The sequence below is a fragment of the Zosterops lateralis genome, assembly GCF_965231275.1.
Source record: "Zosterops lateralis genome assembly, chromosome: 4".
In the NCBI taxonomy this organism is placed as follows: Eukaryota; Metazoa; Chordata; class Aves; order Passeriformes; family Zosteropidae; genus Zosterops; species Zosterops lateralis.
Window position 1 is genome coordinate 46,961,398 of NC_139765.1, and position 24,527 is coordinate 46,985,924.

General features: G+C 34.0%; 1 protein-coding gene across 3 annotated transcripts in view; it reads right to left on the bottom strand.

The window, feature by feature from the left end:
* Positions 1 to 24,527, bottom strand: part of IMMP2L (inner mitochondrial membrane peptidase subunit 2) — a 432,115-nt gene that overhangs the window by 80,403 nt on the left and 327,185 nt on the right. For all 3 annotated transcript variants that reach the window (XM_083859972.1, XM_083859973.1, XM_083859974.1), the window contains exon 5: positions 20,495 to 20,597. In XM_083859972.1, the coding sequence (XP_083716098.1) occupies positions 20,495 to 20,597 (103 nt within the window). The remainder of the gene's footprint in view (positions 1 to 20,494; positions 20,598 to 24,527) is intronic.

Sequence of the window (24,527 nt, forward strand, 5' to 3'; positions counted from 1 at the left end):
TGATGTAAATAGAAAACATTGTATTTACATTTACAATTCTTCATTTGTTATAAAGTCATCTATAATTTCTTGTTTGTATCTCATTTATACGCTTTTATAATAATTTCTTTATAAACAAGAATAATTATTCAACAAAAAAAACCACGTCCCAGATTAGAACTTTCCTTTTAAAAAGCAACTAAGACTTTAATCAAGGAGGAGTCTCTCAACTGACTGCTGAGAATATGGAAAATTATCAAACCTGAGATCAAAGGACATCTGATCTTTTAAAAGGTCTGCCCTTCAAAGAGAAAAGGGGAATCTGTCAGCTACAGCTGACAAGCACAGGCTGAAAAAAGCATCTGTGTACGAGCACTTAAAAATTACTGAGAAATCCCAAGCATGTTGGCTGCTGTAGCACCAATAGTGAAAACTGACAATTTGTTACTAATGAATCCTAGTAAGTTAAGAAGTAGCTGCTTCTGTATCCTAACATTAATATCAATCCCATGCCAAATTACAAGGAAGAAACTAGGGGAATGAAAGTTAATTTTGAGTCTAAGTCTCAGCAGGGAGATCTGGGCACTTTCCAAACTACTTTTTCAAGGCAAGTATAAGATATGTAAAAGCCTATTCTTACAGCCTATTCTTATAGACCTCAAGGAAACTGCAACACTTCCACAGTGAATGATTGAGAGACTGGGAGTACTCAAATTCCAGCTACAGATTCAAGTCACAGCACAGTTAGAAGCCTGAAGAGTCATGATTAAAATCAGCTCTGAAACTGCTTTGTGGTTTATTGATTATAAAGAATTCAAGTGTGGTCAGTGCTTATAAAACATGGCAGAAACCATGAAGTCAAATTTTGTGATCCAAATGACACACTGATATTAGAATTTATGCCTAATATCAGTTATTATAAGTTTTATAATGAATAAAAGATGTGTAGAAGTCATAAAATAAGACATCAACTTGTTTTGTATTTTACTGTTCTCTAATTAAGAAAAAAATGGATGCCATTTTTGCAAGGCTGAGCACAAAGTAACGTGCTTTGATTAGGCATCTGAACAGACAAGGCAAAGATCTTTTCAGAGAAACAAGAGTTCCCAAGGCAGAAATAAAGGAATAGCAGTACAGGGGGGAGAAACAAAATCAAACAATGGAGTTGCACAACTGTGAAAAGCAGAAGTAGCTACAGCTCAGTGACATGCAGCAAGAGCAATGCTATGAAGAGTTTTGCACCGAAACTTGAGGAGCTCTGAGTTGACATAGGGAAAAAATACGGACAAGTGGACATCAAGAGTATAAATTCTATATGACGTAGGGTTTGGTTAATATTTTGTAATATTTTATAAACAAAAGCAGTGTTTTAACTAGACTCAAGATAAGATTTTTTTTTCCTGACCTTTGACATTTGGTATTACAGAAAAGATTAACCATGACTTAGACTGCAAATAATATTATCTGAATTAGTTCAGCTAAGTTTTGCAAGTTCAGAACCATGAATAATCGAGGAAAATAGGTCCAGTACTAAAAAAAAAAAAGAAAAAAAAAAAAAAAAGAAAAAAAAAAAAGTAAATTTAACCTTAAAAGTACATCGCATTTCCTCTGAAAAACAGAAATATATAATTTCTGACTAGGGACTAGGAAAGTGTTAATCTAGAAGAGAATATAGAATTCGCTTCTGTCAGTAAATTATACTGCACTTACTTGAAATGCAACAATGGCAATACAATTTTGCAACTGTATAAATGTCTACCTTTCCAACACTTACCAGGGAAAGATCTTACCTACTTAGCACTAGTACAAGTAATGCTGGAAAACCTCCTGCATGTATGAACAGCTTGTCAGTGGAAAGGCTGATGGTGCCATAGAGTTGGAATTCCTCTCATCTGATGGGACCTGTGTAACCTGTATTAGTCACTGAGTGCACTGGATTCTTCTAGGCACTTTTGAAGGATTATTCATCCAGCCATCTAAAATCTCTATTTTTCAAAAGGATGAATCACCTTCTGGAGGTGTCATAGCTAAAAAAATGATTGTAGATGATTAGGTGAACTCTGTGGCAGGCAAAGCGACGCAGTGCAGCCAAAGCAGAAGCATGTGACACCCATAAATTATAAAATATAAACCAAGATATATAATCATTATGCTCTGTCCGCAAACCAAGAGTAATTCAATTAAAAAGTGTAACCAGCAGCAGTATGTCTTTGGTGGTTCTAAGAATGTGTAGCCAGACAGTGTCCATGCATTTTGCATAAGTATGTCAGCAACTAGTGACTACCAAAGGTCCAAGGTGTGGATATCAGACATAGGAGATACCAAGGACAATCAAATTGAGAAATACGGTTAAAGCTAGTCCTCATATTTACTGGGAATAATAGAGTATTGTGCAATATCATCTGAATTAAAATCAAGATTGCAATTAGACTAGACTAGACTAGACTAGACTAGACTAGAATAGAATAGAATAGACTAGAATAGACTAGAATAGAATACAAAGAATATTTTAGTTGGAGGGCACCTACAAAAACCTTCTAGTTCTATTGCCTGACCACTTCAGGGCTGACCCAATGTTATTGAGAGCGTTCTACAAACGTCTCTTAAATACTGACATATGTAACTGCCAAATAGCATAAAAGCATCAAGCACAAGAAGAAGGAAGAAAATCCCATTAAATAAGAATAATAACATGCAAAATGAACTCCATTAGCATGATGTGTGCTGTTAACAAATGAGTTTAGTAACATTTTTGTTTAAAGTTTGAAACTGTCCTGACATGTCAGTCTTTAAAATACAGCACAACAATCTTCAATTCACTAGAAAATAGCAACAAATATGCCTGTATTATTTGCAAACCTAACTGAGTTTGGACACATCTGAAAAACATCTCCAGGTATTTACAGAGTCCTAGATAAAATGTCTTTTCTGTGAGAACATTCTCACTCTTATATTTAGAGACAAACAGATGAAAATTACCAATGTTGCAAAAAATCTTAAAACACTGTTATATTTCTTTTAAAAATTTTAAAAGATAAACCCAAAAAGCTGGAGATATATTATTTTACATTTTTCTAAAATGTTGCAGCTACTTATCTTCTAATAACAGATTTTTTGCAAAGCTTCTTATTTTTTTTACCAAGCAACATTGACTCTCCTTTTCATTCTGCTAAGAAGCATACTTTATAATTCTAAACTAAATTTCAGTAGAAAACATTTTCCAATATATGTAAATCCTGCATTATCATATTGTGCATTGTTAAATACTGTTTCAGTGGATCTTGTAAAACTGCAGCACTGGCACCATAAATCTCTTCTATACTACTGAGATAAATAAATCTCTGGAGAAGGCAGAATATTCTTTTCTACTCAGGAAATATGGAAGTGTATTAAACTTCTGAACTGAGATTTGGTTTCAAAAAATGCTAAATGCCTACTTTCACTATCAGCTAAGATAAAGGTTTAGTATGAATCATGTGCACTTTAAACAGTACTGACAAGAACAATGTATTATTAAGCATTGAACTCTGCCATAGCAAATAATATTTATCTGAAAAAATATAACAAGTGTCTGACATTTTCTATATTAATGTCATGTTTCATCATTTTAAAAAACTTATTTTCTTAATTACTACAAAGCGTCCAAGGTGTTTGAAGCTTTAGCAGATGTATGACATATGTACTCTGTTCATAACATCTCATAGACTGACTCACACTCAGGGATCAAATGTAAATGATACAATAAAGTTGAAATTTAAAAATGGTATAAATATCTGTAGTGTGAAGTCATGATGTAAAGACAAAAAGTGATTATTTAGACAGAATTTAGTGGAGTAAAATGAGAACCAATGACAGTATTTGAAAGTTAGCCCACAGCCCCCCAGACTTCTAAAAGCCCCCAGGGAATTCATAATCCCAAGGTCTGTGAAATGCTACTTCCATTAGTAAGAATAAGAGCTGTTCCTCAAGAGACAGTTAAACAACTGAGGCTGAGACCTTCTGTGCTTAAAGATATGAGACTGAAAACTGTCTGTGCTTCTATTTCAGCAATGCATGAAATTCACTGTAAAAAAATAAAAACGGTATTTTCTTTTGTTACTGGAAAAAAACAGGACAGGTGAAAATAGGGAAGAGAAAGAAACAAATACAGAATAAAAAGTTAAACAGTGGGTTAGGCTTTTTTAATAAATGCAGGTCTTGAGAATGAGTCTTACATTCAAAATTCACCTGACATCAATAAATATGATGTTCTTTGGAAGATTCATGAACTGCAAGAATCATATATGCAGGCTATTACTGAAAGCTAGACATTTCATTCAGTGATATTTTGAAATTAGACTTAAATTCACATCTTGCCTTATACTTCCATCATTTATAAAGTCTTTTTGTGCAATATTTTTTGAAACAGCATATTTTTATCTTTTGGTCAGACCTTCTCATGAATTTTTAGTTTATCAATATTTTTTCCCTACTACAAAAATAGAACATAACACGTGTCAGATGCTTGTCTTGGACATTCTATTAGCCTGCACTTGAAAGAGAACACTGGGAATTGGACAAACGTGTCAAAACAACCAAAAGTGAAATCACTACATGTATAGATACTCATATATTCACTGCAAGATTAATGCGGAGAAAAGGTGCTAATTTGAGAGTTGTCAAGTAGCAGCTCCACAAAAAGGTAGAGAACACACGTTAGCAATGCCAAATCTATATAAAGTTTACACTCTCTAGAGCACACAGGAATTGCTACATTCAGTAATGAAATATAATACAATATTTGCAGTGCATTGCTTCTTTGTCTTTTCTGCAGACAAGGCTTAAAGCACAACATGATGCTAGTTTTATATTTTTGATAATCTTGAAAGTTTTATATTAACTCAGTTCAGAGAACAGAGATTATTAAACAAGAAAATATTTTCAGCATGAAATATCTTGCTATCATATAATCTTTTACATCTTTTTTATATGAGGAAAATGTTTTAAAACATGCTATGCCTCTCACATAGCTTTTTGATGGTTTTGTCAGTTTGCTTGTTTTCCCACAGTGAAATCCCTTGCACTCATTTTCACCATCCTTTCAACCTACCTTCTTTCGTTTTACTATCTGAAATGTCTGGCTTTGTGCTGTTACTAAATACACAGTCCTGAAGGGCTGCTGCAACTACCTACTCGCACACTGCAGTTGCACTGAACTCCATCAGGATGTTCTTTCAAGTGCTTTGAAATGCCTTGAAATAGAGAAGGTATTATAGAAAAGCAAACTCTTTTCTATTTTATCCATGTAAACAGAAATCTATAGTGTCTTCTGCTGTGAACTAACAAAGGCTGCTGCATGACAGATGAAATGCGACTCAGGAGACCCACCATGAGAGTAAATCCTTTCAAATGCATTAAAGATTGTTCAGATGATCAAAAAAATACGTGGCCATGAGTATTCATACAGTTTATTTTAAAAAAGTTAGGATGAGTAAAATATTAAACTAGATGAGATTGTATGGGACCTTGAAAGATATTTTTGTACTTAATACCAAACTATTCTGCAAACCTTACCCCAGTCTGTGACCAAGTGTAAAAAAGTACCTACTGATAGGATGAATTAGGAGTGAAAATATTACAAAAAGACATAATCAAAAAAAAAAAAAAAGGATTTGTTTTATGACAATTAAAAATTTTAAATAAAAAAACCCAAACCAGTATTTTTCCTAAGATGTTCTCTGTACATTTTATTCAGGTAGCCCAATAAAAGTTGTTACTTTTAGCAATTACTTTTCCTCTTTATATAACTGGATTAGCAATGCCACACTAAGTGTATTTCTGATGAATTACACAGAACCCCAAGAGGCTTTTCAGTTTATTGTTTCATGCTTCAAATTGTACCTATCTAGCAAACATATTTGCAATTTGCTGGCTATTTTCAATTTTAGCTTGTGATACACAGAGGCTGTGAATCATAACCAACAATTCAGAAACTACAAGCATTTTTCACATACACAGCTGAGAAAAAAGGTATTCCATTTATGGCATGCAATCCTTTTCTTAGTGTTAAAGCATATTATGAGTTTTAGAATTAGCCTTAGGTACTGGGAGACGTTCCTCACTGGCAAAGTTCTACCTCTGACTATGGTGGTTTGAAGGGCAGGTAGGTTCTTACTATACAAATGGAAAGATTAGCTCTGCTATGTGTATTTAGCATTTATGTGCCACAAAACAGCATCAGAATAACAGAGGAAATCTTTAAATATGACACAGAAATAAGAATCTCCAGCTGAATGGTTGTAAGACAAAGATATGATCTCTTTCTCTGCAAATGTTGCCAGCCCTGGACAGATGGAGCATGGCAGGAGCTGGAGGAAGGCATTGCTGGAAGAGCCATGCGCTGCCCCATGCTGGGGACAGTCTGTGGCCATAAGTCTGCACAACAGCATCAGCAGGAAAATCCTGCTGGGGCATGAAGTCCTGACATCACCGACCCTGGCAAAACTCCCAGAGACAAGATTTTCCCCAAGTTTTTAATACTTCAACATACTGTACAAACCAGACACAAGATAAACCCATTATAGCTTACAAAAGGTTGGGGGAATTTTTTTACCTAACTTAGAAAATAAAGCTATTGCAAATGTCCCTGACATCAAGGAGGTATATAATTATTTTTAAAAGTCAAATGTATCTTTATATCTATGTGGAACAGAAAAATGAATGCAATGTTCTCTAAGAGATTGCTTAATGTCATCACTATGCTATCACTGAAAGCCCTGTTAATAGTGGGGCCTAATTTAGACTTTTACTGAAATTTCAAAATGATGAAAAGATGACGTATCTTTTGTCCTATTCCAAATTCGATCAAAAAACTATGTTACTCTTTGTTGAAGAGAAGACATGAAATCTAAAGCTACCTGTCTTAATGCTATGTAACACTTATTCTATGAAAAGTTTTAATTAGTCTCCAGAAAGCTGGCACCATTCCATTTTAAAGATATAAATTAATTCTTTAGTTCAAAACCTATAAGAAACATCTCTCTATTAATTTTTATGGGAAACTTTGATAGATTTAGCCCCTTATGAATCTCATTTAAAAATACATGCATTTAAATGCCAATTGGGACTTTCTCTAGAGAGCTAAGAATAAAGGTTTTAAAGTGGATTCAGGAAGAAGAATAAAGTTAATGTTTTTATTCCCAAGGCAACTGAATCTTTTCCAGACATTACTGGTATCTGCTACTATGTCTACTTCTGGTAAACAGAACTACTTCTCCTTAGATTATATAGTTTACTTTTCAGAAAAAGCACACAGGTATTCTGACAAGGAAAAAGCCTCTGAAGAATAATCAAACCTCATTTTTATCCACTGTATCAATATTTTGTTGAATTTAAAGGTGTTATACTATTACTACTTTTTGTTTCACTAGTCTTGGTTTCTGCAGCAAGACACTATCACACAAGATCATAATGATGAATAAAACTAGCACATGTAGCAACATATTATTAAGTCTCATAGAAAAAAGGAGTATAATTTGAAATAGAGTTTATACTAATGTTGTTTACTAAGCTCATTTTACATAGATATTTATCACTGAGTTTGAAGAATCTGTTCACTGGGGCTTTTTAGATTATAAGTGTGCTAGTTTTATAATTAGGCATAATAAATCACCTTGGATTTTCAATAAATCAGTCATTCACTTTAAATCTTGGATTCTGTAAAAATAGTATGTCTGCTCTGAACTCACATTTTTTGACCAAAACAAGGAAAGACTTCAGATTTCAAATTCTAGAAAAAAATGCAGTTCTTTCTGAGCTTACAAATATGAGATACCTGGAAGTAAGATTACTCAAGGAATTTTTACACTTTTTTAAACAATTACTTTCTAATATATCATCTTTCTAGCCTATCTCCACTTTTCAGTCTCTGTAGAATTTATCACAGGAAAAAATACAAACTTCTATTTTAAAATCTTTTGCATTTTAATTTATTTTTCATTTTGTTTTCAACATGCTTGTGCAAGCATCATTGATTAAGTGCTTGTTCTCTTTTCCTGTATAACCATGGGAATATAGTAGATTTTTTCAGTGTACCAAGAAACACAGATTTATGCTAGTAGGATAAAAGCTAACTGTAGAGGTTAAGTTTGGTTTCACAGGATTTGCCTCTCAGGTTATAATTTCAAAGGCCCCATGTGCTCTTCAGGCCACAGCTCATTTTGATGGATAAACCCCTAATAACTTGAGACATAGTAACAGGGGGAAAACTAAGGTTACTACGCTGTTCTACTTCAGGTAGTGTGAGATTCACTAAAAAAATTTGCAAGTCAGGGAGAATGTGAAAGCTCAGCTGGCAGTCGATATTTTTTTTTCCTCTCTGTGAAGTCTGCAGCTTTTTTCTATATATAAGCAATCTATTTGAATGTGATGAAGCACCAAGGTTTCACACACTTAAAGACAAGTGATAAATTGAAATGACATGGCTCTGTTGCTAGTTTACTGCTGAAGTAATCCAAATACCTTTTTAGTTTTTGTTACTGTCAAATTAATTTGTGTAAAATGTGCCAGGAGAGAACTCTAAAAGCAAACCAGGGAAGATAAATATCCCATTATAATCTTCTATTTTAGTTCAAGACTTACTTCAGGCTGCTGCACTTCCTGAAACTTCAAACTAAAACATAGACGTAAAATAAGCCTTCCATACAAACCACACTGCATGCAAATGCAAATATAAATGACCAAGGCTGTATCTTTATTATTTTCTTTTTAAAGAATATATTCCAAATATGAGATGAATGCTACAAGATAAATAGAAGACTTTCTTCTACTGTCATGTGAGTTGCATCTTTTTCTATGCACATTGTAAAGTACATAGTTTTGAACAAATTTGGAAGGGAAGAGTGAATATTATATAAGGGAAGAGATATGAGCTTTTTGATAAAAACTTTGTTTCTAACTTATGTATTAAAATCTATTTCTTGAACAAGTTTCCATTGTACAAACATACCTGTTTTGCACTGGTATGTGCACAACTAATGGGGCTAGTAGTGCACTGAGCAGTATAAGGAAACAGTGAACTGTAGATTTCAAACCAATGCATTTACCACTGCTGCTTCTTAAAAGAGATGCTGTGACAACAGAAAAGTACTTATGGAAGATCTACAGGAAAACTCTCAGAGAACCTAGCAGGAGGAAGATGTAAGACAGTTCTGAATGGGATCCAAAATGACTAAAGGGCATTTCTTCCTAACTCACATCATTAAGTGTAAACATGAAAACTTTAGTCTTCATTAGCATTTTTTGTCTTGTTCAATCTAAACATTTTTCATTTAAAAGCTAATTGCTTTGTAATACTACCAAACTCTTTAACTGAAAATACAATGGTTTCTTTGAAAATTGATGTGGACAAAAATTCCCTCTGATATTACAAACATTATAATAACTATGAAAATTAGATTTAGTCTCTACATGGCTCCACTCACTAAGTATAATCAGATCTTTTATTAACTAAGGAATATTTTGAATGGTGACCTTTTGCCTTCATTGATGCATGCAGAACTCTGAGGGCCTCTAAAATTCCTCTGACAATATATAGGACTTAATAGCATATTTGAGTACAGATATCATGAATATGAAACAGTTCCTTAAGTCCTGTATTACAGGACTTACCAGAAAACAATACATACCTGAGAGAAAACAGTATATTGAGCTTGTTGAAGGGTAATGTTGCATCTCTTCACAGCTTGAGGATACAGAGAACATGGCAGTTGCAGCCATATCAGAACTTTTGGGAGAATATGTCTCATTTCACTCCAAAGTGCACTACTCAAAAAAGTCTGTAAGACTCACACAGGTATTTCTGACTTATCCTATGTGTGGAAACCTGCATTAGAAGCATTTTAAGAACAAATTTCAATTAGTGTATCATGGTTGTGACATAAGAGTCTTGAAAAAAAATGGATCCTGGAATGGCTGTGTCTAATTGCTAAAATTGTAAAAAAACCATAATCTGGTGTGCTCTTTCTACCTGCCAAAGCCTGTGAAATGTGAAGGTGATCACTACATTAGGTGGAGCTATAGCCTGCCAAGGAGCAGTCATGGAGAATTTTGTAGGTAGTCACTTCTTCTGATCCCTCTCCTTTTTCAGTGTATTACATCTTGTTTTGGTCATAAGCTTCCCCTGGCTTTCATTAGAGGTAGTGTGTATATGGCCAAAATTCAGTGTTGGATACCAGTTTCACATCTGTTACAGTGTAGTCCAGAGTCTGTTATTTTGTCATCTAAATGATACAAATCCTGTTTTTTAATAAGTTGCAAATTAAACCTGAATTTTAATTTGCATAATAGATAAATATGTGAATATGATTGGGCATAATACAGAATTGAAAATACTACACTGCTAAAATGCACTTTTCAAGTTTGTGTTATTTCTTTTGTGTATTTTTAGTGGAAGAAAGATGAGCTTTTGGCTTTAAAATTTCTGACTGGCTAAACTACAAAAAGCTGAGTCCTGCTAAGGTGATCCAAAATAAAAATTGGGAAGGTTTGTAGCTTGTTGCTTTCCTATCTTGGTTCTGTATCAAGTCAAAGCTATATTCTACAAATAATAACTCTGGCAGCATTGACTAAAGGTTTTAATAAGTTCTAACGCCTTGGCTTGAGTACCCCTTCACATACATTAATCCAATGGCTGTAAAGCAGCCATTTTCTATACTCTTAAGAGACACCATGGAGTGACTCTTCCAGAAAATACCTGATAATTCATTTTACCATGATAAAATACTGAAAGACATTTTTTCTTATTATTTTGACTGAAGCTACACAGATTTTCGTTACTAAAATTGCATGATTTCCACCAGAAGTGGAAGTGATATTTTGCAGAATTGCAGATTTTTTCTTTTCTTTCTTCCTTATTCTTTCCAATTATTAATCAGTTATTGATCAATGATCCATGATATAGGGTGCAAATTATTCATCATCTTCAGATTTATATCTTTGCCAGGAAAGAAATATCAGATCTTGTCATCACATCATGTTAGCTACTACTGTGGTCTCCTTCTACTCTCATTTCAACAAGACGTATCTCACAAATATGAGGTATACAATTTAACAACCCCCAAAGCTGTCAATCTGGTTTCCCAGGTTCAAGAAGATACAAATATATGGAAGAAGAAACAGCATTGGTATAAGCTCTAACACATACATATTTCAGAACAGCTATGATCCCATGATAGATTTCTGGTTTGCATCAAATGCAATTAAACACATTTTCAATAATTCCATCAGGACATACATTATAGCTATATAAATGGTGCATTTGTGAAAGAGGAAGCTCTATGTATTAACTACAGAGGAACTACCACGGAGTTACTGTTACTTCATGCTGCTACCAATATCAGTTCTCCTATTATACACAGCTCTTTTCTGAATCTCCAGACTGACAAGAGAAGAACTAAAACTGTGCTGGCTCCTGAATCTTGCATTGAGTTGCAGGAGCTCTTAATTGAAATCTACATAAAATTTCAAACCCTAATAGATGCTAATCTGCAGTGCCCAAATCCTCCGAGCAAGTAAATAAAAAGAACTATACCCAACTTTAATTAAGTAACATTATATCAAATACCAATCAAGGGAAGAGGAATTTCTTTTATTTCTTTTTTTGTTTGGTGTTTTTGTTGTTTTTTTTTTTGCAAACATATTTGCTACTCTGTTAGTAGGAATCATCCCTCTCAGCAAATGTATCAGTGAAAGAGAGAACAGATAACTTTAAAATTCTGCTATCAAGTCAAACATTTCTCTGACAAGACTATGATTATGTTTATCAGAAAACTATTTTTATACTTTCATAGTTTGAAATTTAAAAATAAATAAATAAATATGTCCATGACAATTATTTTTCAAAAGAAGCCCACACAGTTTGTAAAAGGCTTTGATTGCTTGGATAACAATCAGGAATTAAATTATTTAACAGCAAAAGTTCTGCTTAATTAAAAATTTAATATATTACTGAATTAGCTGTCAACACAAGAACCAGCAAAATTATTCAGTTTGAACTGGGGTGCTTCATTTATTAAGTCTTTCAAAATAAGAGATGGAGAAACAGCACAACATAAACAAGATAAGCTATCTAAAACATCCAGGCCCTTTACTTTATTTAGAAGATCCTATTGACATAAAGTATATAAAAACAAATGCTTGCAAGGTCAGGATCCTAGTCCAAATCAGATTTAGCTCAAATTAAATAGTGCTATTTGTTCCATAACATACCTGTAAAGTTTGAAGTACTGCTTAATTAAAAGAGAAGTGTTTGCTGCTAATATTTGAGCAAAATTTTTCTTCTCTGCTCAGGCTGGACTTTAAACATGGCCAGGTTAGGAGAATTCATGATATCTAGTATATTTTCACTTTAGCACAGAGGAAATAGAAATAAAGGTTTGCAAAGAAAGGTTTGTACAATCTAAAATGTAATTTGATGCTCTTTATAATCCTCTGAGAGACTACAGCAATAGAAAAGTAAATTTACTATTTTCTCTCTCTTCATAAATGTGATTCCATTAGTGCTAACACATAACTTTTTCCAGTTTACTGCCCTATGTGCTAAATAAGGGTTTACTGACAAAATGAAATTTTCCTATATGCACAGACATACAGGTAGGAAAGGACATCTGGAAATTACCTTGTCCAACCTTCTACATGGGAGGACTCAGCCAATTCAGATTGCTCAGGGATCTGCAGGCAGATTTTTTTTACTATCTCCAAAAATGGAAATCTTCCTAACTTTTTCAATACCCAGTGTATGATTTTGCCATAATGAAAAAAACCCAAGCTTAAATAACTTAATGTCTGTTCAGAACTTCTGGTGCTGTGCCTGTTTTCTCTTGTCCCACACCTCTGCATCTCAGAGGACCTTGGCCCTGCCTTCCCCACACACTGTGCAGCAGCTGAGGACAGCTGTGAGCCTTCCCTGCAGCCCTGCCCACGCAAGGCTGAGCAAACGCTGCTCTTCAACCCCTACATGGCGGGCTACAAGTCTGTCACAAGGACCTTTCACAGGGCTTATTCACCAACTCTTTTGCAGGGCATCCCCAAAGCACACTGGCCTGACTGCACATGCGCCACAGAATCACAGAATCACTAGGTTGGAAGAGACCTTCAAGATCATTGAGTCCAACCCAGCCCTGACACCTCAACTAAACCATGGCACTGAGTGCCACTTCCAGTCTTTATTTAAACACATCCAGGGATGGTGACTCCACCACCTCCCCGGGCAGACTATTCCAGTACTTTATCACTCTTTCCATAAAAAACTTTTTCCTTATATCTAACCTATATTTCCCTTGGTGCAGCTTTAGACTCTGTCCTTTCTTTCTGTCAGTTACTGCCCAGTGAAAGGGACCAACTCCCACCTGGCTCCAACCACCCTTCAGGAAGCTGTAGAGAGTGATAAGGTCACCTCTGAGTCTCCTTTTCTCCACCAAGTGCATGGAAAACATCAGTTCAGTCAAATAATTCATACAAGTACTGGTATAGTATTCATCATGTTTCAATAATGTTTTGCTTCTAAATGAAATAAACATGCATTTGTAAATAAACACATACACATTGGTTTGCACATTGACTGCCATACAAATACACATTTTTAACCTTCCAATATGATGTGCAATCATGTAAACAAGGTGCTAGAGTAAAATAGTGTTATTTTTGGTTTGGGACCTTTAATGACATGACTACTTGTTACACCAAAGCATATATCTTATCCAAAAATGGAATCATGTAAAAAAAAAATTCCCACAATTCTCCAAACTAAAATTTAGAACTTTTTTTAGTAATCACTGTCTGAGCTTTGACAATAATCCATGTCCAAGGAGGTAAAAATATAAAGAAATGAATACATTTAGTGCTTTTTTTAAAATTATGTCCTGGCAAATCTTAATATGAATGCCTTCACGAATCAGAATTCCCTACACAGTTAACTATATAGAAGTCAGCAAACATTCCTTTGTGCCTCGTATGCATTAAAACAAGTAATTTTTTTTATTCTATTTAGACAATATATTGTTATGAATCCTGCATAAAGATTATCAAATATAAGGGTATTTCAAGTAGTAACTTGAGAGAAATAGAATTGTAAGGAAACTGATGAAGGAGTATACAGAGTTTCACAAATGCAGAGCTGTTCAAATTAGATAATTAAAAATGATGGCATGATTCTGACAGCTCTCTGATCTCTTCTAATACTTCATTAAATAGATCCAACACGGCTTCAACATTTTTCCTAGTTTATTTCAATATAAGTAATGTCAAAAACTAACTGTAGGTGGCTCAGACTACCATTCTTTCCAATGTGGTTGAAAAATTCTTTAAAGGTTCTTGCATTCAGAAATACTAAATATTTGCATTAATAATTCATTGTGCTTGAATTTGTTACATAAATCCTGTTTCACAAGCAGAATGACTGAAGCTTTATCAATGATAAATAAATTACATTACAAGTAATAGATAAAATTAGCTAGAATGTATAAAATAGGATTTGACATAACTAAGACAAAAAGCAAACTTTCCATTGCTAAGAAATAGAGTAGCCTTAACTGAGAGCTTTTAGTCACATGATAATGTCCATATGCATTGGTTTAAATTAGAGTCAAGCTAAATATTTTACTTTTCAAAATAATTAGGACAGCTATAGGGGACTTTTTATTCCTATAGTGCAAATTCAGTTAGCCATGATAATTTAATGGACAGTTAGGACACACAATCTTATTAGCAAGGCTTCCCTTCAGCAGCTCCTGGAGTAAATTGTCTTTCTCCACAGAAAAGCCACCATCCCAATTTGCATCTCACATACAGTATTCTCTCAAAGGGACAAGCATATTTACCCTTCGAGCTTTATTTATCATCAGTCATAACACATAATGTCCTCTCCGTTTTATTCACCATAGATTTTTACAAGTTCAAGCTGTGCATCCATGCTATTTACTACTGGTAACTTCATGCTCCATATGCAAAGTCTTTTTTCTGATTGTAAACAGTTTCACCTATTTCATTTTTGCCAGTAGCAAGAGATAAATAATACGCAATGGCATTGATTGCATATTTGCATTACACATCCTGTTTAAACACAGGCTTGATTTCTTCTTTAATACCCAAGAGAGGACTAGAAATGTCACTGACCCCATTAGAGTCATGCCACTCTCCAAGGCTACATTTACACAGCAGAGTGAAGGTGCACTGGTGGCAGCAGCAGCAGAAAGGTAACAGAAGAATCTGCAACATCTGCCAGCAAGTTAATGACCTACAAGTTCCCAGTAGGTCATTCCCAGCCTTCACTGACTACTTTGTCATCACTCTTCTCCTCACTTACACTAACTTTATGAGTGTAAGCACAGAGAAGTGTTTTCTTGTTAAAATCACACTTTTGTATTGCCACTCTTGACTATCTATTCTTAGCTGTTCTAAACTAAGAAAAACAGAGTTTGGTACCTTGGCATTGACAAATTTGTCTTAAACCTCTTTGAATGGCAGTTTGGGGTATGAGGGCACAAACGGGGTCAGCAGGTATTTCAAGACCTGGCAGAGCTCTCCGTGGGAAGTGTGCCCTAGCTATGTGCAATTTAGTGCAGTGATGTTCACTATACTGCTGTGAGCTGTTAAACTCTTCCCACCTCTTGTCTTAGAGGCTGCTCCATTTCAGGGATATATGTAATCCTTGCACTAGTTTATAGCTCACATATGAAAGTTTCACCAGATGGCAAGATCATCCCCAAGATGATGTGCACTTTTAGGACATGTGGCATTCTTTGTTTGCTGTTTTGTAAGTAATCCAAAACAGCAGAAAGAGATCAGCTTCTTCCTTCAACCATCCACCTAACCTCCCTCAGAAGATGACAGAGCAAATGAAGCAGAGGTACTCTCACAAGCTGCAGACATCTTAGTTAAAATATTTCCTTTACCAGCAGTAACCCCTGCGCTCCACTGGAAGTGTCATGTTTCAGTTCAACTTGCTGTCTAATGTATTTTTTTTATTTTCTGCTTTCAACTACTTGTATTCACTAACAGTAGTTACAGAGAGAAATACTAGACCAGTCTAAAAAAATAATCATGAGGCCACATTTTACTACTGTGAGCAATTGAATTTGCCCATTGAGGGTTAAGAGTAAAACCATTCCTATATTATACCCGAAAGGGATGATGATGGCCTTTGAAAAATCAAATTAAAATAACTAATAAATCCAGCATATTCTGTTCAAAGATATCCTAGTTTATAGTTTCCTAGCCACACTCCCAGGTTTTTTCTGTTAAATGAAAATGTAGTTAAACAGATAGAAATGTTGTTCAAGTATTTTATCCCATGAATTTACAGTACAGAATAGGCAATCATAAATATCGGCCTATACAGTGATGCTGACTAAAAGCAATTTAGTCTCATTTGAAGCTTATGAAAGTAAAAGTTTGTCAAACAAAAAATCTAGGCTCAAGTTCAACAAGATTTAGATTTGAAAATAAACATATTAAAGATAGATATATTTTGAGGAACAGGGCAAGGATACGGACCTGGATGGACCAAAAGAGACAGTTTTGACAGGGAATTCAAGCTACCTGTGTCAGAAGTTTCCCAGGAAGGTAAGGAGGATAATAGGTTTTTTGCTCTATACTGGATTTTGAAGCTTAACTCATAAAGATCTTTATCCAAAGCCATTAAAGCCAATAGAAATCTCTCATTGACTTTAATGAGCTTTTGTTCAGGTCTTTTACATGACAGCTGAAAGACTGCCATTGATAGCAAGCAGTAATTTTATAAAGCTCTTTCATAACCCCAGCTTGGAGCCATTTGGAAATATATAAATGTATAAACAAGAGCCTTATAAGATAAAATCTGCCTGTTTTACTTTTTAAAATTATAAGACAGCATCTCAACACACACGTATACAACCGGGAATATATCAGTTATTCCATGCATTTATTAATAACTGTTTCTTAGATACCCTCACATATTGGTTGGATAACCATCTCTACATGCCAGCTCTAAATATTTAATCTAAACCAAGTGCAGTTTATAATGAATTTTCCCTTGATTTAGCCAGAATATTGGACACAGAATACAAATTGTCACGTTGCTATTATGCTGAGATTATCCTGACTATGCAAGCAAAGACAATGATGAGGCATAAACTTAACCCTTTAAAATCTTTAAGAAATTTAAAGCAGCAGAAAAGTCTAATACTTCATCAATTCTTTATAATATCTCCTGAATTTCTGATCTAAGAAAGGAGAAGCATTGCCAAGAACATTACTTTTATATTTCCTATGCTGTTGAACTACAACCCATAGTAAAAATGTCCATCAAATAGGAAAATTAACAGAACTCAAAAAAAGGAAGAAACTTCAAAATGCGGTATCTTAATTATAGAAGGTATTTATTATCACTTTTCTGTAGTATGCCAAATAAGGAATGCTCACCAAATATTAGACAAGCTTGACTTCACTCAAAATTTAGAAACAGCAACAGTCAATTTAACAGAAATCTCTATCCTAGTCCAGGTAACTGAAAAAAAATCGAGCAATATGTAAATTTTTTACCCCTAAACAATAGTAAAAATATGCAAGTTCTCTAGATGTTTATTGACTTCTATTCAAAACAACTATTTTCACTGTTATGAATGGCTGGCAGATTTCCACACCTGAAACACATCAGTATCAAAGCAATGGCATTATGTGTCACCTGCCATTCACTATTACACAAAGCATTTTTTTAAAAGAAAATGTACAATAGCCATGAATTCATTTAGTCCCATATTAAGGAAAAGTAATTAATATTTAACTTTTTATCATAAAAAAAGTTAATAGCATTTCTAATTCAGCACTAACCATAGATACCCCGTTATTTTTGTAATATCAGTTAAGATATTAATTTCATTCAAAGACACAATTAAGCAGAAAGGAAATAGTAAACCTTTACAAATCTTAGTTTAAACATTTTCATTTTATTTACATACTTCAGGAAAATATGTATCTATTCTTTAAAAATCCAATTTTAGTCCTACTAAACCATTCAATAACAATATATTATGTATTTTATAACATTTTTATGAACTAAATAAACACAATTTAATCAGGTCAATTTTTACAGTTTAGAAATTCATCTCTCCAAAGGTGCATCTAACTTAGAACTTGATTGGTATCAGAGTTTTTGCTTTGTCAACCTAGGCCATTACACATATTGTTATTCTCCAAGAGAAAAAAATATTCTAACATCTGTTCTCAATGTGTTTTTCCATAATTTCCTCTTATGCCCTATGTAACTCATTAAGTTCATCTACAAAACATTAGTGAGTCTATCTGCACTATAAATGTCTTTCTACTATACAATCACATGAAAATAGAAGAAATGGTAGCCTTCAACACAGTCCACTTAAACTGCCCACTATTTCTACTGCATCTTTTGATCAAAGAAAACATCATTTTGAAAGTCAGAATTGTGACACACATAATGTTTAACTAATGTCTTAAGTGACTTATATCCTAACAAAGTGAGAAGACCATTTCCATGTCTGACCATGTCTGCTCCTTACCACTGCTGTGGTCTTATGAGAATTTTTTTCCAAAAAGTACATACCTTCTGAATGGCTTGAAAGAGTGATTTTAATATTTTAAATCACGTGCAAATAATCTCCAGAGTACAGAAGAGCAGTAGAAAATGTCCCAGTAACCTAAAGTCTTACATCTGTAGGATGAAAAGAACCTGGAGTGCAGCGTGTCCTTCTAAATGCACGTTCCATTTTCTTCTACAGACAAAAAAATTCTATATTTTATTATTCTAAAGCCAGTTTCAAACCCTCTGATCTCTTCTGCCCCTTCTGCTTGCATTCAGCAATTGCTATTCTAATTTAATTTGAGAGGAAAATACCTATTTACAGCTGAATTGCACATAATGTGTTCATCAAAGCAATACAAAGGTCATTCTTCCTGCAGAAAGATAAGGAATTCACTGTCAAAACCTGTCCTGCTAGCTCTTAAAAGTGCCATTGCTGTAAGAAGAGTGACATACTATCTGATGTTAGCTAACAATTGATGATTAATGTGAGGTCAAAGCCTAGTGAAGGGGATTTACTAATATTTATAAACATCAGTGAATTGAGCAAAAATCTGAGGGCATTTATATTTACCTAACATTCTATCTTGCATGAAAGCTGCATGGTGCCTACCTTGAGGATTTTACCTTGCATGAAATTCTCTGTGAGCTGCTGTAAATCTGAAACCAATGTCCAACTGCTAAAGGCTTTCTATGCTCAGAGACTACACTGGCAGTATATTTGTACGTGAAAAGAAGATTAGTGGCTTTATGACTAAGATTTATGTTGGGAACAGAGAGTGACAGAGAAAAGCTTACTAAAGGGAGGAAAGAGATACCTGCACAGGATAGACAATTAATTCTGCAGGAAAGAACCTCCAAAACTAGATGTTAGAAATCTTAGAAGATAGTAGAAAGAAAATAATAATGAAAACCAGCAAGGTATACAAGTAAAAAAAAAAAAAGGGGACAAACTAAAAGAAGTCATCACCATTACATACACCAAATCAGACAGTAGGCATATTTTGTATGATTTCCTAGAACAAATTATTTCAATTTAATAACTAGACTAAACTTCAAGAAGCCAAACAAACTCATAAGGTCATTAATTCAATTAGTCAGTGGGATGAAATAGGCATGAAATGCATAAGAAAAAATCCAATCCTGACAACTTCCCTGTGACAAACAGTGGGGTTTTAAATAATATTAGAGGAATATTGTCTCTTAAAAACAGAGAAAAATCCTGCATGTGGAAGAGGTCTAAAAGAGTTTGTATTTCCACAGCAGGATAAACAGTTTATGCAACTATTTCCTGCCTGCTAGATGAAGTTAAAACAAGAACAGGAATCTATACAAAGTGTAACAAAGCCAAAACCAAATCCAAACTATAATTCAGAGAAACTGTCCTCCTGATGAAAAGATGCACACTTTTACCCATCAAGAAACAGATTTTACAGGTTACATTTTCTTTTCATTCAATATGCAATGAAAGTTTAAATATTTACCTTGGGAACAGTTTTGAAATATCTCTACTATTGTCCACTGAACAATATACCAGTTAACACTTGTTAAGCACTGTTACAGTTTCCCACTTCTTTATCCCTGCACTGGCACTAAAGCAAGACAAAGCTCCCAGGAGGGAATCATTCCAAATTGTATCAGCTGGCAAAATGTCCTCAGGGAGCATCTGTCAGCTACAGGGAGCTGGCTCACCCTCTGGCTATAATTCCAATATATCCCTCCAAATTTAAAATCTCTACCACATCTCCTTCAGTGGGGAACTGAAAGAAGACTTTATTCTTTTTATAATAGCTAAGAAAATAATCTCAATTTCCACTGACCAAGATATTTTATAAAGTTAAATAATTCTAACAAAAATAATAAAACTACAGTCACAGTTCATACTCGCTGTGTTTCACATATGCAGTTTTTCAGTTGCAAAGAGAGACATACACAGAATCGACTTACAGGACCAAAAGCGTTGCTGTCAAAGCTGTGCCCATGGTGATCCCCTTCCACCCAAATATGACCATGTGGAACTTTCACATACTTCTTTTTGTATCCAATGGTTCTAAGCAGAATTGGAAAAAATGGTAAGTTAAAAAGATTTTTAAAACAAACAAACAAACAAAAAACCCCAAAACCAAAACACAAACAAAAATCCCCCAACCCAACAATGTTTTGTTAGGAAAATTCACATATTTCCTGTTTTAGAATTTGACCTTGCATACAACTCAGCACTGAACAAACAAAAACTACCTGCACAAAACTACCTGCACTGAAATCCTTTGGACTTCAGAAGTGTTACTCAAGTCAAAATATATAGAAATTTTGTATGATCTGGTTGTACTATCAGGGCCTGTTTACTACATTGTTTTGTCAGAAATCACAACACAAGAAAGGAAGAAGAGACTTTTCAGTTAAATATAACCAACAGATTATTAACTCCACTTCTGTAGTAACACAATTTTGAACCATCAGATTTTATCTCAGGTAAATACCAGTGAACATACATATGTTGCAGTCACGTAAAGATACTTTTTAAGACTGTTTTTCTTAATCAAAAAATACTGCTGTATCTGAACTCAGATTCAGAGCATAGATTCCTGCAAGTATTCTGTCCTGGGGGTAGAATTTGTTCAGCTGCAACAAGCTAAACAGGATAAACTTAAAAACCTTTAAGAAAAGGCCAAGTGATGAAGAAAAATGACATTGATGCCATCCTCTACAGAAAATCATACTGCTGCAGCATGTCCCAGTATTACAAAATGACAAACTACAGATTAGTACTAAAGCTGAGGTGCAGAGTATGTAAAATTCCTGTATTTAGCTCCCCAAGTAGCTGTCATTTTCATAATGCCAGTCTGCTTCTACCACACACTTCTGCTTTCTTTCAGATGGGACCTGTTATTCTGCAATCATTCATGCAGAGAAGTTGTCGTGCTTTAACCCCAGACAGCAATTGTCATGCACACTGAATTATTACCAGGATGAAGCATTTACAGATGGGACTATGAATAGTGATACCTCTTATTTAGTTTTGAATAAACAAGTCTGTCCATAGACAGAAACAGAATTTTGATCTAGCTTGTTGTCTCCAGCTGCTCATCGCTTTTCACTGTCTGGAAGATATGCCCTCAGAGCAGAAGGCAGAAGAAGCACACTCTAAAACTAAAAAAAGAAAAAATCAGCTGGAGAGAGAAAACCATCTTCACCAGGAGATTCAGCTGAACTGTGCAACAGTAGTAATCAGGGATATTCACAAGTCAAAATGAAAAAAATTTGGTTTAGGGAGGTTTGTTTTGGTTGGGGAGGAGGGTAAGTATGTTAAAAAGACAAGCTAATCAATTGCTAATCAATAACCTGGAGGCCGTGAAATATTAGATGAATAAGGAATCTTCAAATGTGAATTTTATTAATGTTGACTATATTAGTCAAATAAAAACAATAATTACTTTATTTGCAAGTCACAAAATCTGACTAATCCTTTTTCAAACAGCTATTTTTTGGCAGCTAAAAGGATGAGCATTCCAGTACTATATTCTAATAGAATTCTACATGCACTTTCATTGCAAGCTGAAAAAATAATAGCCTATTTGCAGAAAAGAAAAAGACTGTTTTTCAATTTTCTAGAACAGTGCCATATTCAAGACATATTCAATGCCATTATTCAAGACTAAATTTCTAAACCATTCAAAACAAAAATGTTAAACTGTCCTAGTTGGTAAATATATGATTTCCTAAACACAAAGAGTATGCTATAATAATTCAATAATTCAATTATGCTAAAGATTTAATTATGCAATTTATTACTATGCAAATCCTTTCCCTTCCCTTTCTTTTTTTTTTTTTTTTTTTTGGTAAGAATTATGGGATACGGTTTGGACAATAAAATTATTTATGTTTTGAGAATTCATAATGCTTCATCTCACTGGTAGTTTCCTTTATACAGTATCATTTATTTTATATAGTATCATATTTAATAGTAAATTTTTTTAAAGTATATGCTGAGAGTTGTCCATTAATTCTGCTGTTTGATTAGACACTTCTGAAAATTATTAAATGGGTCTCTTCCATCAGTGATAAAGGCAAACAATAGCTCAAAAATGTTTAATTTTCTCTTTATTCATCCTCCTGAATACACAAGAGTATATTGTGATAAAGTTTTGTACCCTTACAGACTTCATGAATAAGACTGAATTTCACTCAGAAGGGTGAAAGGATTCGAAAGTTAATTCTGCTGGCATGTTTACCTCATAAATGTCAGGAAAATAATATTGCAAAGGCCAGTCAGTGACTCAATTTCAGACCAGACACAATCTCTTATCCCCAAATAATCTCCTCCTTTATTATGATTGGGAAATCACTAAGAGGAAGGGGAAAAAAAGTTTTGCAATAAATACTTAGAAACAAAATTGGAGGGAAAAAAATGGTCTGTATGGATAGGTCTTGCAAACGTTTTCAGAGACCCTGTGAAAATTTAAGGGTTTAACATAGGTGCCCAATGTGTTCTTTAAGGGCTAAGGCAAAAAGAAAAAGATTACAGAGTGCAGAAATTATAATTGGTTCTTTTTATTATTTCTAAAACATGGTAAATACTTACTTTTTTTCTACTCCTGAAATAAGCATCATAAATCAGAATATTTTTCTACAATTATGGAAAAATAAAGTTTCTTGTAGTGATTAAAGAGGAATTATATACCAAACTCTCATATGGAAAAAGAAAGCAGATTATTGTATTGAAGCAGTTTTTACTTACAGGAAATAGAATTAAAATTTACAATGTTAATATATATATTAAGGGAATAGGGGAGAAAAAAAGAAATGTAAAAGAAACAAAAGCAGCAGCTCTAATTGTCTACTTTAGCAGATAGGAATGATACTTCTCGGATAAAACCCTTAAACTCAGCAGTTAACTGTAGAACCATCCATGTATGCATTATATAAATCATCAGATTTTTCCCACATGTAGGCTCAATAGAAAAAAAAATTATATATTGTAAAATATAAGTGCCCACATACCTGTGAACAGAAGAGAAGCAAGAAAATCTATTTCCCTAAAACAATTCCTTCAAAATGTTACTGTAGTATTTGTATAGGGCAGTTATCTGGGGACTTTGTATCCTCTCTAGCAATACTATTGCAAATATTGTCCTGTGGAACACTCTGGATTTTGAAAGCAAAGTTTTATTTGAGATTTCCACTGCATGCATTAATAACAAACCACAGCAAAGGCTCATGTTACAGTTTCTTGATATTGGTTATAACTTTTAAATAATTTCATTGTTGAGTTACTCCCCAACAGTAAAGTATTCCTGCAAACAAACCAGATTACAGGCTTTAGAAAGACATGTTAGATTCACAATGGTAGGTTATTTTTAATCTCTCTTGCAAAGACTGTGTATATATATTTTAAAATAAAAACCCACAAACTTGATTTTCTTTCCTAAGAAGAGAATTGATTCATAGTCAAAATTAGCCATTAGCCCTCTCTTCCATGAATCCCGCAGAAATTTTAATCTCTGACCTAAATTGCAAGGAAAAGACCATTACGTGTGCTAAAATGGCAATATGGCTCCTGATCTAAATGTACAAACTACCATTTATTTATTTCACTAGTTAAACATTTTAGCTGGGCATGCTCAAATAAAACTGTTGTCCATCTTTTTGTGCAATCCTACAAGGCCAAACATCATTTTTGAAACAAGTTGGCTTCACACTTTTTCTTAAGGATAGCCTTGCAGGGACTACTGCTATCACATTTGGGGCTTTAGATTAATGTAAATGAATAACAGTTTAAAGTGTAATGATCAATAGTTTTGTGAAAAATAAATACAATTTGAAGTGAAAAAATATTTTGGAATGCTTCTAGCACTCTTCAACAATGGCTGCATGACTAAAAATCCTCAAGGCAAATATCAAAAGCACTATTAGCTCACTGGGAATTTTACATCAGTTCCTTGTGAGAGGCTACAGAGGAATTGCAGTCAATAAAATAACA